We start from the raw sequence: 20,315 nt of genomic DNA, 5'->3' as shown, positions 1-20,315 counted from the left end.
AAAATGAAGAAGGATGCAAAAATTGTTATCAAATCTTTATTATTCATAATCATTAATTGTCATATATATGTAAATCATATTAGGTAATTCCGTAGCTTTTATTTAAGGAAAGAATACACACTTCCTATATTTTAGGTTAATATAATCTTTTCTAGTGTTATATAATTATGGAATAATGTGATACCATTAGATAAACTATACTTTATATTAGATGCTCTAGAATTCTTTGAAATAGAATTTAGAAGGCATTTAGAGTGCTACCTAGGATTTGAAGTTTTTTTTAATTAATACAAAATGAGGGTTCTAATTTTTCAAATGCTTCTCAATTAATATATAGGGGTTTAGTGGTGAAATGAGTTTCTGATGTAAAACATATTGAATTTCAATAACTTTATCTTTAAGCATTTGTTGATTCTAAGATTAACAGTGTCAAATTGTATTTTAGTTTTTCACATTTTTTCACATTATTTTTTTTAGATATTTTTAGCACTTTCCCCCATATTTTGCCATTGAGTTGTCACCATCTATGTATTTCGTTTGCCTCTCTGGTGTGCAGTGCTTCTCACCATCACTGGGAAAAGACTCACCTCCGTGCTCTTGTTTTCGTCACTTTCTTTTTCTGTGAGATTATCTGGTATTTGTTATATAGATTATGCATATTAGTTCCATGTTGTGTGGTTGTTTCTTACAATATTGGTCGTTTTTTTTTCTTTCAATTTTGGCTAATGTTAGAAACTACATCTCGTTGGGTTGGGTAAGAGTTTAGTTGTCATTGATGTTGTTTTCCTCGTCGATGGTTTGCCATCGATAGTCTTTGCTCGTCTTGGTTTTCAAGATCTGGTTTTTGGTGGTCTGACTTCTATGTTCTATTTTCATAGCTCGAGGATGGCTCCACGGTTCGTGGATTTAATTTTGTCTCTTTTTATCTCTTTGTTATCTCATCTCGTTGCACCTTTCATCGCTGATCACGTCTCTGGTGGCTATTTCTTTCGCCATTTTTGCTACTCCAGGTTTGGATAGTGTTTTTCTATGTGTATGATTTGTGCGCTTGGAAGGTTGTTTATATTCTTCTCATGCATCCCTTGGTGTAGGTGTGCGGAGCTAGTCTTTTGTACCTTTGGTTTCTTCTATTCAGAGTTTTGTGGTTCTTCGCTGTCATGGGCGCTTTGTATGTACTTGTTTAGTTTGTGAGGTGCTTCTTATCTATTAGCTGGTGGTTGTGCTGCTGGTGTTTTAGACATGCGTCTTTTTGTTCTGTGGTGACTTTGTTCTTCCGATGATTATTCTTTCTATGACCCGTTTTTTTGGTTTTTTTGCGCTGGTGCTTGATAGCGATCCTTTGTGCTCCGGGGATTTCTTTATCTCATATTTTATCTTTTTACCTTGACATCTGCTTGTTCTAGCCAAGACATTCTATGGTAAAATGAGATAAATTAGTCTTCTTTGTTGATCTTTTTTCAGCTCGAAACGTTTATTGAGTTAGTATTACTATTTTATTTTGCTTTTTCTTTGTGATTGTGGAAGTTTTATGTTTAGATTATGTATTGCACTTTAATTTCTTTTTATTAGTTTGGTCATTTATATTTTTAATAGTTAAATAAATATATAATTTGTAAATTAAATAATAGAAAATGGTAAAAAAATAAAAAAAAATTATGTTATTTTTAGTTATGAATAAATTAAATATGTAAAATTTATTTCTATTATTTTATTAATTTATTTATTCATATTGAATTTTAGTAAACAAAAAAATAGATTATCAAACTTCATATGATAATAGTTAGCAGATGCCAAAAAAAAATGATAATAGTTAGTGCAAAAATGATTAGACAGTGCACAATTATAAGGTATTTGGCCAAATTGCAATAATCTAAAAGAAAAAAGACCTAAAATATAAAAAAAATACATGGATGACACGTATCCCAAAATCCCCCCGCCACTTGTCAGAAGAAGGGAAAAAACCAACTTTATATAAATATATACTAGGTAATAACCCGCGCCTTGCGCGGGATGTGATTATTAGTTTCGTTATTTTTAATAAAAACACATTTAATCTGGATATCGGTTCGGTTTTAAGTTATTTTTTTTGTTTTTAATCTCCTAAAATAAAACTATTATTTTAAATTAATATTTATTTTGGTTTATTCGGTTAGAATGTTTGATTTTTTAGTTTTTTCGGTAAAAACCAAAAAATACTATCATTTGTTTATTTTCATGTTATGAATTTTAAATAGTCGTCATGTCGAACCAATGGTTTCATATCATAGTTTGTAAACGTATAATAGTTCAAGAAAAAAAAAAAATTGTTAAGACATATCATTTCACTACAATTTGGTCAGTAGTGAAAGAAGCTTTAAGAAAAAAATATTTCAACTTCCAAAAAAAAATAGATACTTCAGTTGTGATAAATACTTAGTCACAAGGTGCTCACATCAAGGTGCACATGTATGTGTATGTAAGAGTATACAAAAATAGTTGAAATATATATAAAGATATTGTTAATTAATATTAAATGACATTTTTGTTCAAAATAATACATGAAAGATAAAATTAGAATTAATTAAAAATTAAAAAGGCCTTGCATAAGTGAATTTTTTTCATATAAAGATAAATAAATTGTATTCGTAAATAGAAGTGGACACATATCGAATATCCGGGTATTTGGAGGCATTCACGTTGATTCAATCTTTAGCCACCTGGATAGTCGGTGACTCTGATATCCGAAATGATTTAGAATTTTAAAGAATATCTGATTTGATCCGTAGATAAAATAAAATTTTAAAAATAATCGAAAATTTAAATAATAACATTTTATTACAAAAATAAAATATTATTTAACTTTTTAAATTTTAATACCTAATATAAAAAATATAATTCATAAAAATATTGTAAAACTTATATAAACTATAATATATATAACATATATATATATATATATATATATATATATAATTCTGTACATATATGTATATATATGCATATAACAGATCAAATTAGATATCCGTTCCTAAAAATATAGGTATTTGTGATTTGCTTTTTTTTAATTGTATTTTATTATTTGATTTGCTTCGTAGAGTTACGGATATCCATATTTTTTGGTTCAAATCAAACTTTACTTGTGATATATGTTATTATTTTTTATATAATTTTGTAATTGGTGTTTTAGGTTCATATTTGCAAAAAGTGCGTATGAGATATACTATTTTATTAATTTAAGTTATTGGTTAGTTAATCTGTAAATAATTTTTGTTTGACTTTTTGCTTCTATGATATTACCATGATTGAGATATTATATCATTCTCAGTTGAATTTTTTTTTATTAAAGTATTTAAAAAAATCACATTTAGTTAATTTCAGTGATTTATTATATATTAACATCTAAATAATTTATTTGTTATATCTCAATTTTAGTGTTTGGCCCTTTTAAAGTAGGAAGCTTGAGTTCGTGAACTTATCCTTATATTTTGTCTTTTAAATGTTGTTTGGGTTAATATGACCATTCTTTTTGGTTTTCGTATGTGGTCCTGCAAAATAATAGTGAATTTTTAGTGGTGGTATGATAGGTAGACGATTTTGAACTTTTTTGGAATGTTTTTAGTACTGTAAGTATTAACTCGGAGGTTAAATTAACATTAATCGTGAACTCACTTATTTATAGGTGTAAATCCACAACAATTTGAGATAGGAGATGTATGGAATGAGACGTTTTGGATGATTGAGTCGGTGATATTAATGAAAACATTAATTGTATTTAATAAATCTAACAGAGAACAGAAACGCCTCAGTTTTTTTCTCAGCGGGAGGAAGAAGAAACATGTCATAACCTAAGTCAAATAATGCTTTTCGTACGGACCAATTTAAAAAATAATAGTCTTGTTGTATGGTCCATCCAAGTCAAACTTCTTGGTTTTTTAGCAAGTCCAAATTAAACTTATCCTATTAATTGAAACACAGTACTTTGGAGTTGACGGACACGTGTCTAGACCAGAACATTCGACTTAATGACGTGGCGCTGAGGTGTCTTCACAAGAGAGATAACAACATTTATATATATATATATATATATATACATAATTTAGCTTTTGATTCGTTATTTGTTTTGATTCGAAGCGAAAAATTCAAATTTTTATTGGAACCATGCATGTGAGTTTTATATTAAAAAATACGAAATATATAGTATGAAATATAGTGTTTTATTATCAAATCGATTGTGAAGTTGCCACGTGTCTATTACAGTGTGAATACATTAATTACGATGCTTATTCTTTAATATATAAGGGATAGATAACCTCCAAGACAATAACCTCAGCATCGCATAGCTTTAGACATGGTCTTTAGGAAATCACATAGCTTTAGACATCTGCCCTAGTTATGTCCAGATTTTATCGTCTTCTTCCTGAAACAAATCTCAACAAATGGGAGAGATCGAAGCAGAGCAAGAGCCAACTCCAACAATCAGTACATTTTCCACCGTCTAGATTGTCCCCTTCTTCCGTGTAACAGGCTGCTTCATTTGAATGTTCGATGCTATCTTCAAAGGCTTCGCTAGATTCAAGCTCAGTTTCTTCTTCTAACACTTGGTCGTCTAAGCCACATTCATTGCTCCCATTCTCGTCGGTCAAGATCCTGGCACCACAGTCAATAATATTGAAATCGTTGGAGTTGCTGCTCAGCTCGAGTACTATCTCTCTGCTCATATCAGATGGGTAGAACTCTAGAAACCGAGAGTCGAAAACAAATAGATGCTCCCTTCGAAACTTGTGGACTTCGCCTACGTAGACCAACATTTCAACTGGATAGAAGTCGTCTTGAGCTACGCCTATGCGACGACACTTTAGCTGGGAAAAACTAAACTCTTGCTGCTTAGGAGAAATCACGACGCAAACCACAAAGCCGCTGTAAGGGTTACCGTCTGGACGAATAGTCAATGAGGTTCCTCTTCCTCGGTGATCGAACTCTTCAGGCACTTCTGTTCCTGGTAAGAGTGCCCCTCCTGTAAAGAAAGATTGTTTAAAAAATTGCTCTTCTTGCTTGTTGACTAAGTTTGAAGCAGTTGATGAAATTGAGCCGCGCATTTGGATTGTTCAAAGAGCTAGATACGGTCTCCAGTGACTCACAGTCTTCCGCTATTATGGTTTTGACCGAGCCAGGGAGCTTTGGTAATGACGCGAGTCTTGTGCAGCCAGCTAGATTAAGGTTCCGTAGCTGATGAAGGGCTTTGATACTATCTGAAATCTTTTGAATATCAGAATAGCTTAGGTCTAGATCTGTGACATTCTTGGGGAGATATGTTAATCTCTTTAGCTTTCCACCTTTGTTTATACTGAGAGACGTAAGACGAGTCCACAGCTTAGTTGATGCAGGCACATCTTCAACCGCTGTCTCAGATATACACAGTTTTCTGATGTTCGTTGACATGACTGGAATGTTTTTCAACCTTGAGCATCCTCTCATGAAGACTTCATCAAGGGATGCCAAGTTCATGCGAGCTGGAATTACTTGTAGGTTTATGCATCCACTCACCCACAACTTCTGTAGTTTATGAAGATTCGAACAAGAGGATGGAATCTCTACCAAGCTCTCGCAGCCTATCAGATCCAACTTCTCAAGACTTGAAGCATTTGAAAGATCGGGAAGTTCCTTCAAATGAACAGATCCTGAAAAATCTACCTTCTGGAGATTTGCGAGCTGCTGAACGTAGACACAAAAAGAAAGAAAATCATATAACATGAAGATAAAATATACATATTTATCTTATTAAAATATATACTATACAGAACTAGCATTTGTCTGAAGTGTTATTTTACTAAATATGCTATTATAAATTTGAAGTAACTAACAACATAAATTAATGTATTTTGTGCATATTTCAAGTTCTTAAAATGAATATTATAAAATGAAATATTCAAATTAATATTAACTAGAGCTGGACCCACCCGACCGAACAAGTGCTTTTTTGTTTATGTAATGTAACTAAATATTTTTTACACCATTATATAATCTATAAAAATTATAATAAAAAGGTGACAAAAATACATCACATAATACATATATTGCTGTTACATAATTCCATTAATAGTAAAATTAAAATGATTTATATAACTGTAAATGTAAATATCACGCGAATATTTGTTTTTATTTAACCGATATCATTTTTGTTTACCCGATACCGAGTTGGCTAGTGGTAAAAGAAATGCTAGTAGCCTTTCATTGGTCGGTTTGATACGCATTGGAAATAATTATTTACAACATTTGAGTTTCCAGTAAAAAAGAGAAACCATTTTTTTCATTTTTTAGAAATATACTTTTGTTTTCTATAAATAATATAATATATATTTATTTTTTCACGTATTATGTATTTTTTATTATGACATTACGCATAATAATTAAAATATATTTTTAGTTTATTTTTAGTTTATGTATGTGTTTTCTATAAACTAAAATATATATGCAAAAATAATATTTGAGATGTTTTGATAGGTTTTTGGTCATAAATGATAACTATAGCTAAACTTCCAACCCGTTATATAAGTAGTCTTAATTTTTAATTTATCAACCCGATATATAAATATTCGTCATGCATTTTTAGTAAAATATTTATATTATACTTATTAAAATGAGTAATTTGTTAGAATGAGTAATTACATTTTTTTGTATTTATATCATTATCAAATTAATTTTATTTTAAACTTATTGACTTTAACATTTTATTATATGTAGGATTTTTATTTTATATGAACTTTTTTTTCTTTTTTTTAGAACATTGTTATCTTGTCTAAATGTTTTTCTTTACATACAAAACTTGAAGAATATTCTTTTGAAACTTTCCCTATTACAATTTTTTCATAAGAATAATCTTAGATGTTTTTAATTTTTTTAATACCAATACTTAAATGTACATGTTATTGCCAAATCAAATATTTCAAATCCTTAATAAAGAAAAATAATTTAAGGTAAAGTTCAATTGAACATATGTAATAATATCATGCATAATTTAAAAATAATTTTTTAATAGTATTTTAGTTATATATATCTAAAACAATATCGTCAATTAAATAGATTAGTCAAATTGGTTATTTGAAAATTTTAATTAGGTACAAATTTAGAATTATGAAGTAAAATGGATCTTTTTAAATATGTTCTCATTATTAAGTTTTTATTCCCAAATACGGCATATCCTTTAAATTTTTAAAATATTGTTAATTGATTTCATTAACAATAATTTTTTTTTAAATGTAATAAACATTATTTAATAGAGGATAATACCCACAAATTTATGGAAAAAGGTTTTCTATTTTACATATTAAGGTTTATAGTATCAATGTGCTTTAAGTGTAATATTTATCATGAATTTGTTGTGGAATAAATTTAGTAAAAAAAATAATTTAGATTTAAGTTTATTAATTACTTAAATGACCATTGTATTGTAATTAAGTTGTAAGTCTTATGGTTATTTATTATTTGTACTTCTATTTTAATAAAGTAGATATATTTTAATTCATTTTTAATCTAAGTGTTAGAAATGAAATTTATATTTATTAACATGACCAAAATAAAATATCTAAAACGGGTTAAAAAATGTGAAATAAAATTAAGTACTATTGTATATATAAATTCATTTCTATCATAATAAAAATTAGATAGTATTATCATTTACAACAAAGTATAACGATCAAAATCGTTTATATTGTAAAAACCTTGTAATTAAGGCCACGCAAAACTACTTTTATGTACTACTAAAAATATTAACAAAATTGGTTAACGAATATTAACAAAATAAACACAAATATATTTTTTATAAATTAATACTTTATCAAAAAAATAAGAGAAATTACTTAGAAAATGCGGATAAAAACCTATTTTATATTATGAAACAATACCTTGATCCCTTCCCATAGCTTCTCGAGCTTGCTATTCTTCATACTGAGTTCAACAAGATATTGAGGATTGAACGTAGGAGGAAGACTCTTGCTCGGATATGCTTCCCAATCTAGTAACCTTAGTCCGCACGGAAACTGAATCTCCTCCGGTATATGCATTCTATCATTCCCGTCATATTGTCTTTTGTAAATTTTGAGGAATCGGAGATCAGTCATTCTTTTAAAAGCTTTCTTGCTGATGGATAGTTCGTTGATTCTTGATATATCAAAAGATATACCAAGAACATTCCATGTACCCTAGTCAAATTCCAAATAAATAGAAACTGTAAGCAGCCTGGCAAATGTTTAGTTTAAAGAATGACACTTACGTACTGAACAAAAAAAAAAAGTAAATGCAGGAGAAAGAACTTACTTTGGCATGTTGAAGAACATCACAAATCTCCCGAGCATTCATCAAGATCCGGCGTTTCCAAGGGTCTTGTTTTTGAATGGCTTTTTTACCCATTTGTTCTAGTAATCTGTGCATCACTATTCTATGCTCATATCCAATGGTCTGTATGATGAGAGATCTGTTTACAAGGATCTTCAACCCATGTTTGACATCCAAGTCACTGTCATCGAACATGGTGTTCACGAGATTCCAACTTTTATAGTTGAAAAAGACTGCAATGTGGAGGAATAGCGTTTGCTCATTCTCATCTAAGCTCTCATAGCCCACTCTTAGTACGTCCTCAATATCTCGATCAAGAATAGTTCCGCTATCTCGATCAAGATTAGTCTCCAGCCTGCTCAGTACCTCTTCCCATTCATCCGCCTCCTTCCCACGCAAAGATGAACCCACAACACTTAGACCCAACGGAAGGTTATCACAAAGCTTTGTCACTCTTGGTACAAGCTTTTCAAAACCCTGGTTGTGAGAGTTGTTTCCAAAAGCATATCTGCATAAGATCTTGAGCGCTTGTTCATCAGATGGAAGCCCCACACGGTACATATTTTTGATACCATGTTGCTGCAAAATCTCTTTGTTTTCTGTGGTAATTATAATCCTGCTTCCAGAACCAAACCATGTTGTTTTATTTGCTAGCGCTTCTAATTGCTTTATATGGTACACATCATCAAGAATGATGAGCACCCTATGCTTGGATAGCCTTTCTTCTATCACACCAGAATGGCCTATCCTAATTCTACCAAGATTCAAGAGATTTGAAAGAAATTGCTCCTGTAAACGCAGCTTCCAACCATGTTCATCAAAACCACTATGATTGTTTTCCCTAAGGTTGTCCACAAAACAAGTAAGCTGAAACCTATTAGAGATTTGATTTTGTAAAGCCCTAGCAATGGTGGTCTTACCAATGCCCGCAGGACCAGTGATTGCAACCATCATAACTCCATTATCATCTAAATTTAGTAAAGACTTCAATTCTCTTATGTGAGGTTCAAGTCCCAACATGCCATCAAAGTCTCTAGACGGTGTAGCATTGAGTTTATCTGAAACGTCTCTGGCAATTTGCTTGATCATGTCCGCTTCATTTGCCCTAACAAAAGAGAAAGAACAGGAAAGTGTAAGGATAAGAAGAATATACGATGAAGATCTACCATTTACTGCATAATATTCTAGTTCCTCTCTAAACAATGTTGTTAATATCTTCTCTAGTCTTCTTGTATATATTGGAACTCTTGTACATTGTGAAAGATATATGAAATACAACTTCTGCATGGTATCAGAGCAATACCGATTACCCTAAAAAAAAAAAAAAAAAAAATTAGCAGCCGCCCTCGATCTCTTCTCACCAAAAACATGGCTGCTATCGCTGAAGAACTCGACGCCACAAAACCTCTTCTCAACATTAACATGGTTAACGTCAACAAAATCACATCAACGAACTACATGACGTGGAACCCTCAGCTCCATGCTTTACTTAACGGCTACGCTTTAGCTGGTCACCTCGATGGATCTTCACCAGCCCCTCCTCCAACGATCACTGTCGATGACGAGACTGTCACAAACCCAGAACACACGAAGTGGCACCGCCAAGATCGTCTCATATACAGTGGCCTATTAGGAACTCTGTCGCCTTCGATCCAGTCACTTGTCACCAACACAACGACTGCTTATGAGATGTGGAAGTCCCTCAGCGCTACGTATGCCACTCCAAGCAGAGGCCACATTCAACAACTCCGGCTTCAGCTAAAGCAGTACACTAAGGGGGACAAAACTATCGACGACTACATGCGAGGCCTGACCACTCGTTTTGATCAACTAGCTCTACTTGGGAAGCCCTTGGATCATGAAGATAAAGTGGAATACATAATTGATGGTCTACCTGATGATTACAAGGCTGTAACCGAGCAGACCAAAGGGCGAGACACCTCTCCTTCTATCGTGGAGATTCATGAGAAACTCATAAACAGAGAATCAAAGCTCTTAGCGATCTCCACGCCTGTCTCGAACGCAATCCCTATGACTGCGAACGTTGCTTCCTCTCGTCCTAAACAACAACAAAATCACCAACGAGGACAAAACTCCAACTGGAGCAACAACTGGAACAACAACTCCAAAGCTCCGGCCTACAACACTCAGAAACAAGAGTACAAGCAGTCAAGGGGATATCAAGGCAAGTGCCAAATCTGTAGTGTCTTCGGACACAGTGCTAGGAGGTGCCCTCAGATGTTCCAACAGTCCACAAACACAGGCGCCTCTCCGTTCCGTCCATGGCAACCTCGCGCAAATGTAGCTGTCGCGACTCAATACCCCTCCAATGCGTGGCTAATGGACTCTGGTGCGACTCATCACTTGACAAGCGACCTGCACAAAATGTCAATTCAACATCCATACACTGGAGATGACTCGGTTCTAATTGGTGATGGTTCTGGTCTCTCCATATTACTCACACTGGTTCCATCTCTATACCCTCTAATACTCGCAACCTGCTATTGAACAATGTTCTTTGTGTACCAAATATCAAAAAGAACCTTAACTCAGTATATCGTCTATGTAATGCTAATAAGGTTTCTGTAGAATTTTTCCCTGCTTCTTTTCAGGTGAAGGATCTCAGCTCGGGGGTCCCGTTAATCCAAGGCAAGACCAAGGATGAGCTGTATGAGTGGCCAACTCAACCATCAACCTTTCATGCTTTCTTTGCTTCCTCAAACCCAAAATTAACTTTGTCTGATTAGCATTTTCGCCTAGGACATCCTGCTGCTTCTATTCTTAAAAGTGTTGTTTCCAATTTTTCCTTACCTTGCACCAAATCTGTAACCCAAAACACTTTGTGCTCAGATTGTGCTATCAATAAATCTCATAAACTGCCTTTCTTTCAAAACACAATCACCTCTTCTCGTCCCCTAGAATATGTTTACACAGACCTATGGAGTTCACCTATAGAATCTGTTGACAATTACAAGTACTACTTGGTGTTAATAGATCACTTCAGCCGCTACACATGGGTCTTTCCGCTCAAACTCAAATCACAAGTCAACGTTACCTTCCAGACATTCAAATCGCTTGTGGAGAACAAACTCTCGACCAAAATAGGGACTCTCTACTCAGATAATGGAGGAGAGTTCATCGCCCTCAGACAACTTCTCGCCGACGCTGGCATCTCTCACCTCACCTCCCCTCCCCACACGCCTGAACATAACGGAATATCAAAGAGAAAGCACCGCCATCTTGTTGAGACTGGCCTCACCTTGCTTACTCATGCGTCAATGCCCAAGAAGTACTGGACCTATGCTTTTGCAACCGCCAACTACCTGATCAATCGCCTCCCCACACCGGTCTTAAACATGGACACTCCTCTGCACAAGATCTTTGGTACACAACCGAACTACTCAAAAACAAGAGTCTACAGCTGCCTCTGTTTTCCGTGGCTCCGGCCGTATACAAGTCACAAACTTGAAGACATATCGACGCCTTTCGTCTTCATAGGCTACTAGCCTACTCAAAGCGCGTACTTGTGCTTACAGCCCAGCACTGGTCGTATCTATGTCTCAAGACATGTCAAGTTCGACGAGTCCGTGTTCCCTTTTCCAAAGCTCATCGCTTCACACTCAAACCCATCCCCACCCGAAACCTCCCCACCTTATACATCACCACCAGTCACAATAATTCCTTCTCCCAAACCACCACTCGTACAGCAAACGGAAACCACGAGCTCAGAACCTCACTCGTCAGAACAGGTATCTTATACTACACCTTCTCTTAGTGTTACTAACGATCATACCGTGAGCGCAGAGTTGTCGACTGGTTCCAGCGCAGAGTTGTCGACTGGTTCCAGCGCACATCATGGCGAACACATGCCCACACCATCGCCATCTCTGACCTCTGGCTCCTCGTCAGAACATCATTCATCCGCGACCTCTCCATCATCATCGTCGCCACCACCTTCACCGTCTCCTCCACCTCCGAATCAACACTCCATGGTTACTCGGAAAAAGAATAGTTATCAAAGCCCAACCCCAAATACAATTACTCTGCGGCTCTGCTATCAACTCGAGCTACGGAACCAACGACGGTTACTCAAGCTCTCAAAGACAAGAAGTGGAGAGGGTCCATGTCCATAGAAATTGATGCGTTTGCTCGTAACGGAACGTACGATCTTGTTCCTCGAAAACCTCACACCAATGTAGTTGGCTGCAGATGGTTGTACAAAGACAAGTACAATGCCGACAGCTCGCACAAATGCTCCAAGTCGCGACTTGTTGCAAAAGGGTATAACCAAGAGTTTGGTCGGGACTACATAGAGACCTTTAGCCCAGTGATCAAGTCCACTACCTTGCGCCTTGCTCTTGATGTCGCAGTGAATAACTCATGGCCTATCAAACAGTTAGATGTCAACAACGCGTTCTTACAAGGTACTCTGACTGAGGAAGTCTATATGGACCAACCACCAGGGTTCGTCGACGCAGACAAACTGGACTATGTATGTTGCCTCAACAAAGCAGTTTATGGTCTCAAACAAGCCCCACGGGCATGGTATGTCGAGCTCAAAACCTTCCTTCTCAGTCTCGGCTTTCAGAATTCTCTCGCTGACACATTGCTGTTCATTCTACACACTGCTGGCCAACATATCTATCTTCTCATATATGTTGACGACATCTTGATCACTGGCAATACAGTGACTGGTATTCAGCGCGTTCTCACCTTGCTTGCAGAGCGGTGTTGAAGCGCATCAAACCATAGACAGGCTTCACCTGTGTCAACGAAAATACATTCTCGATCTGCTGCATAAATATGACATGACCAATGCCAAACCCGTCACCACCCCTATGGCGTCCTCACCAAAACTCCATCTCCACTCGGGTATCGCTCTCGTGGATCCCACAAAGTACAGACGCCTCATCGGAAGCCTTCAATACCTCCAGTTCACGCGTCTGGATATCGCCTTCGCAGTCAACAAACTGTCTCAGTTCATGCACATGCCAACAGAGGATCACTGGCAAGCGGCCAAGAGAATACTGCGATATCTTGCCGGCACTCCGACACACGATATTTACTTCTCTGCCACTAACAAACTGGTTCTTCAAGGATACTCAGATGCAGACTGGGCTGGTGATTACGACGACTACGTCTCCACCAACTCGTATGTTATCTACCTTGGCAAGCACCCAATATCCTGGTCGTCCAAGAAACAGAACAGAACGGAGTCGCAAGGTCGTCCACAGAGGCTGAATACAGAGCTGTAGCTAATGCGGCCTCGAAAATAAACTGGATCTGTAATGTTCTTTCAGAACTTGGGGTCTCTTTACCAGCTAAACCTGTCATTTTTTTGTGACAATGTCGGGGCTACTTTCCTCTGTGCCAATCCGGTCTTCCACTCTAGGATGAAACACATAGCCATCGACTACCACTTTGTCCGCAATCAGGTTCAAAGCGGAGCACTTGCAGTCGCTCATGTCAACACTCGAGACCAGCTTGCGGATGCTCTTACTAAACCCCTTTCTCGTGCACGGTTCTTGGAACTCAGACACAAGATTGGAGTGTGCTCTCCCACTCTATCTTGAGGGGGCGTGTAAGGATAAGAAGAATATACGATGAAGATCTACCATTTACTGCATAATATTCTAGTTCCTCTCTTTAAGGAATGTTGTTCATATCTTCCCTAGTCTTCTTGTGTATATATTGGAACTCTTGTACATTGTGAAAGATATATGAAATACAACTTCTACAGAAAGCACCCAATAGTTTCCATCAAATAGTCACATGATAACCTTTCTCTGTTCCCAATAGTTTATAACATGGAGTTCTAGTATCCATTCAACAAAACCATTCCCTTATAACACCATTAACTATTTATTTTCTTTGTATAACCTATAAGAAAATAAAAACTAACCATCTTAGGAAGTCTTCTCCAGCAATGTTGCTCACATTAGTCAAAGCTTTGATCCATTTCTGCTTTGCCTCCTTCGTCTTATGTTCACAAGTATCCTCGAAAGCGATCCCGAATTCCCCGGTCTGTTTCCGTACATCAGATGGCTCCACTCCATAGAAGATGGTCATCACTATCTGTCCCATAGATTTTTTGCACTCCAATATCTCCACCAATTCATCCAAACACCAGCTTGACAACGCATATTTCTTGGAGAGAATCACAATCGCGATCCTAGATTCTCTTATACCATTTGTGAGTGAAGGAGCTATCTCTTCGCTTCTCACCATCTTTTGATCATTATACATAGTGATCCCATTGACATTAAACTGTTCACGCATGTGGCTGAGAAGTGTTTTACGGACATCAGGCCCGTGAAAGCTCGCAAAGACATTGTAACTCCAGTTGCGAGTCGACAATGAAGAAGTAAGAGAAGCCATGAGAAACAAGAGAGAAGAAAAAGGGTGAAGAGAAGTTGAAGTCAATGTTTCACTTCAAATGATTTTTCCGGAAAGATATAGATACAGAAATTATATTATAAAAACAGGGATCCTTGTGTGTATTGCGAACCGCGTTGACTTATGTAAAGAGAAACTTTCATATGAAATAAAATAATAGGTTTCTTGTTCTTTACCTCAAGAGTCGAGACTTTGAGCGATTTACGCAAAATGACAACCATAGATATGTAGTTCTTTAGTGGTGCTCTTTTAAATTAGGAAGCAAACTAACACTTGTTGTTGTTAAATCATATACGAAGGAGAACATGGGCCTCCCTTAACTGTTGACGAGAGAGGGAGAGAGATCATAAGTCCATTCGTATTTTTACTTCTTCAAGTTCAAACTCCTAAAAGTAAACGACTTTTTTTATAAAGAAAGGAGAACTGTTAATCAAACACTTGTTGTTGTTAAACCTGAAGATGCAGATACTTTGAACAAGATAAAATTCAGTTTAGTAACACTAGTTATAAAATATATTTGTTTAGATGTCAGATTGTATACGTTAATATGTTCACGGTCAGCTAACACAGTTGACCAAAAAAATAATCCATGGTGTAAGATCTCACTTGAAAATGTGAAATGCATTAATACCATGTTGACAATTACTTAATCAAGGAACCTTCCTACTTGTTTTGTATCTTGTCAACTTGCTGATGGTAAGAGGTGGCAACGCCATTTACGGTAATAGACGCGTGAGTGGTTGGTTTAGAGCAACAACACATGGTTATCCGAATAACATAAAATTCGAACCGAATTGAAAGACATGGGAAAATTGAATTTATTTTCCTTATATCTTTTCAAAGTAAAAAAAAGATTTGTGAATCCAATATGACGAGCCATGATGTTTTAGCTCACGTAAGCGGCCACGTCATCAACTACCTTGCTTCAATCGTCGTAACTCATAAGTTTGGAGAGATCCAAACAGATTTGTCCATCTGTTTCGGTCACTGATCTTAGAGTCGTTTTCAAACGCCCAGCTCCTTTCCATTTCGTCGGTTAAGATCTGAACACCACACTCGACAATCTCAAAGTCGTGGAGTTTGCTGCTAAATTCAAACACTCTCTCGCTAATGCTTTGGTCTTCTTCAATACAATCAGAGTGAAAGATAAACAGATGCTCTGTTCGAAATCTTGGGATACGATAAACTCTGATAGCCTCGTCAATGGAGGAGAGGTGAAACTCGCATTTACCAATGCGACTACGCAATAGCTGCGAGACTCTATAATCTCTGACTTGATGGTTTGGTGCAACCACGAGGCAAATCTTGAATCTAGAGGAAGCAGGATAAGGAAGTGTTAAGGAACTTCCTCTGGCTCGGTGATCGAACTCTGCGGGTACTTCGCTCCCGGGTAACAGAGCCCACCCGTTAAGAAACTGATGCAGCGTAGCATCCTATTTCTATTGGGCTTTGGTTTTATTGTTTCCTTTTTATTCTTGTTCTAGATAAACATTAGTATTCTTAATATTTAGAAAGATAATGATTAAAGACTTTAGGATAAAAGATTAGATCCTAATCCTTAAGAACTTAGGTTTTTTCTTATTAGTATAAATAGTGAACTCTTGATTTGTAAGAGTCACAACTTTGATTATTATTTTATAAAAACTTAGAGCTTTGTTTTACAACATCTCTTGAATCCTTGCAAGAACAAAGGTGTTCTCAACGATCACAAGAAGACTTTGATCTTAGGCATTCTCAGACTAAATAGGATCATCGTGTTATGTTACTAAACGGTACTTCCGCTCCGTTAGTTGGTATCAGAATCCAGGAGCTTTAATTTTTTAATTAGGGCTTGATCGTATGAGGACACTTCGTAATCCTATAAACTCCATAATATCGCAAGCTATAACATCTGCCGTTAATGGTGTACTAGCTAAACATCAGCATAAACAGCGAGAGTTATTACGTGACTTCATCGAAACTACTGCCAGTGTTTTTATCCAACAGCAAAGACGGCGTACTACTCAAATTTTTGAGGAGGATGACGAAGATGATGTTCTTAGCAACAATTTATCTGTAAAAACAAACCGTAGCCAGAATAAATTTCATGAATTGGAGGATCCTCACGATCAAGTTAAAGACTTCGTCGGGGCGCTAATATATGATGATTATGAAGATGATTTTTGCAGGGATCCATGTCACAATACCGACGTGAAGTCAAAAGAGGTAGACATGTCTCCTCAAAGTAGGCTTATATCCCCAATTGATATTCATGAGATTAATGGTGATATGACAAGAGAGACGCTTTTCGATAGACCTATCGTCACACGCGGCGTGGAGAGCTATTATGTTCCAGTCACAAACCTGACCGATGAGCCTATCTATGATGTTTCTGATGATGAAGTATTTATAGATTCCCACTACTGCATAGATCCACTTTTCAATGATGAAGATGAAGTTCAAGGCTTCAACAATGGAGGTGATTTTCACGTGGTAGTTGATGATGATAATATATGTGTCCTCAAGGAACATATAAATTATGGTTTGGGAGAAAAAGATTGTCATCAGCAATTTCATCGCAAGCCACCAGATCGCGATCGACATAAAGGACTAACCAATGGCTTTGAGTATCCAAAATTGTTGGATGAAACATGGCATATTCTCAAGCCGGAGCATGGTCAAGAAGATTGTTGCTACAATGATGAGTTTAGTTGTTACTAAACGGTACTTCCGCTCCGTTAGTTGGTATCAGAATCCAGGAGCTTTAATTTTTTAATTAGGGCTTGATCGTATGAGGACACTTCGTAATCCTATAAACTCCATAATATCGCAAGCTATAACATCTGCCGTTAATGGTGTACTAGCTAAACATCAGCATAAACAGCGAGAGTTATTACGTGACTTCATCGAAACTACTGCCAGTGTTTTTATCCAACAGCAAAGACGGCGTACTACTCAAATTTTTGAGGAGGATGACGAAGATGATGTTCTTAGCAACAATTTATCTGTAAAAACAAACCGTAGCCAGAATAAATTTCATGAATTGGAGGATCCTCACGATCAAGTTAAAGACTTCGTCGGGGCGCTAATATATGATGATTATGAAGATGATTTTTGCAGGGATCCATGTCACAATACCGACGTGAAGTCAAAAGAGGTAGACATGTCTCCTCAAAGTAGGCTTATATCCCCAATTGATATTCATGAGATTAATGGTGATATGACAAGAGAGACGCTTTTCGATAGACCTATCGTCACACGCGGCGTGGAGAGCTATTATGTTCCAGTCACAAACCTGACCGATGAGCCTATCTATGATGTTTCTGATGATGAAGTATTTATAGATTCCCACTACTGCAGAGATCCACTTTTCAATGATGAAGATGAAGTTCAAGGCTTCAACAATGGAGGTGATTTTCACGTGGTAGTTGATGATGATAATATATGTGTCCTCAAGGAACATATAAATTATGGTTTGGGAGAAAAAGATTGTCATCAGCAATTTCATCGCAAGCCACCAGATCGCGATCGACATAAAGGACTAACCAATGGCTTTGAGTATCCAAAATTGTTGGATGAAACATGGCATATTCTCAAGCCGGAGCATGGTCAAGAAGATTGTTGCTACAATGATGAGTTTAGTTATGCTGCCGTGAGTGGTCCGTTGGAGTTGTTCGTTGCAAAAACATACTCTAGAACAGAAAATGGGTGGCGTAGTGTCATATATGCTACTCGGACTACGGGTACAAGCGACACAAAGATAACTACAACAAAATATCTTTGCGGCATATCTATGGGTGCACATCTTATATTCCTTGAACGTCCATGGAAATATGATAGACGCATGTCTTCTAATAGCTTTTCTAATAGCTTTGGTAATACATATGATTTTGTGTTCCAAGACACAAAAAATACTTTCTATCTTATAAAAGAGACAATTGATCCAGTGGTACTGAAGAAGGAAATTGTATCTGTCTCCTCCACTACGTCTATGCAAATCGGAAATGTTCCTAGCTATCAGAGGCTAAACTATTTAGAGGAGTTCAGTTGGTGGACATAGTGCTTGTGACTTTTCCCGTGAGTTATACTTGTCTTTTGTATTACTCAAAAGAATCAGTACAAAATCTTGTCATTCTTGGAGCTGATGTGTCCAATTTTCGCCATCACCACGTATGTGCTATCATGCATTCTGACAATCTTTTTGTGGGAAAAAGGAAGCAGCAGAGACGAGTCAATTTTTTTCCTCTTATGGGTAGTGTGGTGTTTTACGCAAGAGATTTAAAGGCAATGGGCAAAGATGAGCAAGTGAAAGTCCAAATAATTACTTGTTTGGTCAGTCTCTCATGCTTACGGTCATGCCGTTGGTCTTTTCGCCGTATGCAGAGTATGAAGTGGATTTCTGAATGGGTGAGGCAGGAGAACAAGTTATGCTGGAGTCTTATATTTCGTGCCACTGTCTCTCATGTTGATCTTTCAGTGGATCTGATCAAAGTGGAGTTTGAGAGAGTACGAAGCTATCTTTGTTTCGTCGTTTACTCTCGGTGTGTGGTGACGTATTTTTGCTCAGATGTGGTCTTAGTCTTTAAAGACATCGTGGAACATAGGTTTGTGTTGGTTTACTCTACAATCTCTTCGCCAATCAGGTGGAAACATAAGCATTTATATAACGCCCCCGAACCGTTTTAGACATCGGTCAGTCAGCCGGGCAACAATCAAACAAGAACATGCCTGAACAACCTTCCTCTGCTAAGTCCGTAAGTGTTACGACGGGTTAAGAATATACTTTCCAAGTCACAAAACATAATTATGTAACCCAGAATATCCATTCAAAACTCGTTTCCTCTAATCTTCGGCCTGAGGCTTTGCAACCCGTACCGAATCATAAAGTTGCGTTAGGTTGGACTAACCTAATATCAGATTCAACACGTCACGATTATAAACATACTTTATTTCATATATATATAATACGAAGTTCACAAGTCCAAAATATTATACATACGGTCCATGAACGCAGCCGAAAGTAAAACATACATTCATATATCTTGAAAACGAGTCTTTAGCAAAAGATGTCCAATCTACACTAACTCCTACAGTTCCGCGAGCGCTATAGTCCTTTCTACTGGTCACCTGCAAAAGGATGTGAGGAGTAAGTGAACTAGTTTCACTCAGTGAGCTAGGGTTCCCTATCTAGCATATACAACTACCCGTCATTCTAAACCCCACCCCAAACACAAGCAAGACGGGTAGTTCAACAATCAATATTCAAGATCATAAAGCATGACCGATTTAAGCAATAAACTATTAAACCGTAATAAATCAAACACTCTTTATGAGTGTTATATCAATCAACCATATATATATACTTCTAGGGCCTAACATAATCATTCTTCCTCCACATAAGGGACACCGGCAATCCCTTCACTATTACACCACACTGGCGTAGACGCTCGGGAATCGCCCGGTCACGGTCCTCAATCGGAATCGCCATGCCCCGGTCCTCTATCGGACTCGCCGGGGCTGTCACATCCACGTGTGACACTCGGCCTTGGTGATCAAGCCAAGTTAAACCGAGCCCACCACTTTTCGGACCACGACCGGTTTAGTGGTACCATTTGAGGAAGCAATGACCT

The 20,315-nt window shown here is 36.7% G+C and overlaps 1 protein-coding gene and 1 pseudogene across 1 annotated transcript; both read right to left on the bottom strand.

Annotated features, from left to right (window-relative positions):
* Positions 1–4,359: 4,359 nt before the first annotated feature.
* On the bottom strand, positions 4,360–14,688 carry LOC106318341 (disease resistance protein RML1B-like). Its single transcript, XM_013756274.1, is given in 5 exon segments — positions 4,360–5,015; positions 5,017–5,691; positions 7,881–8,177; positions 8,293–9,415; positions 14,213–14,688. Coding segments are annotated over 5 exon segments (3,204 nt in total). The 3' UTR covers positions 4,360–4,382.
* Positions 14,689–15,617: 929 nt separating this feature from the next.
* LOC106314317 overlaps positions 15,618–20,315 on the bottom strand; it is a 24,050-nt pseudogene continuing 19,352 nt past the window's right edge.

Source organism: Brassica oleracea, chromosome C9 (genome assembly GCF_000695525.1).
Source record: "Brassica oleracea var. oleracea cultivar TO1000 chromosome C9, BOL, whole genome shotgun sequence".
Taxonomy (NCBI): domain Eukaryota; kingdom Viridiplantae; phylum Streptophyta; class Magnoliopsida; order Brassicales; family Brassicaceae; genus Brassica; species Brassica oleracea.
Note: the sequence above shows the minus strand (reverse complement) of the source record. Positions and strands in the feature narration are given on the sequence as shown.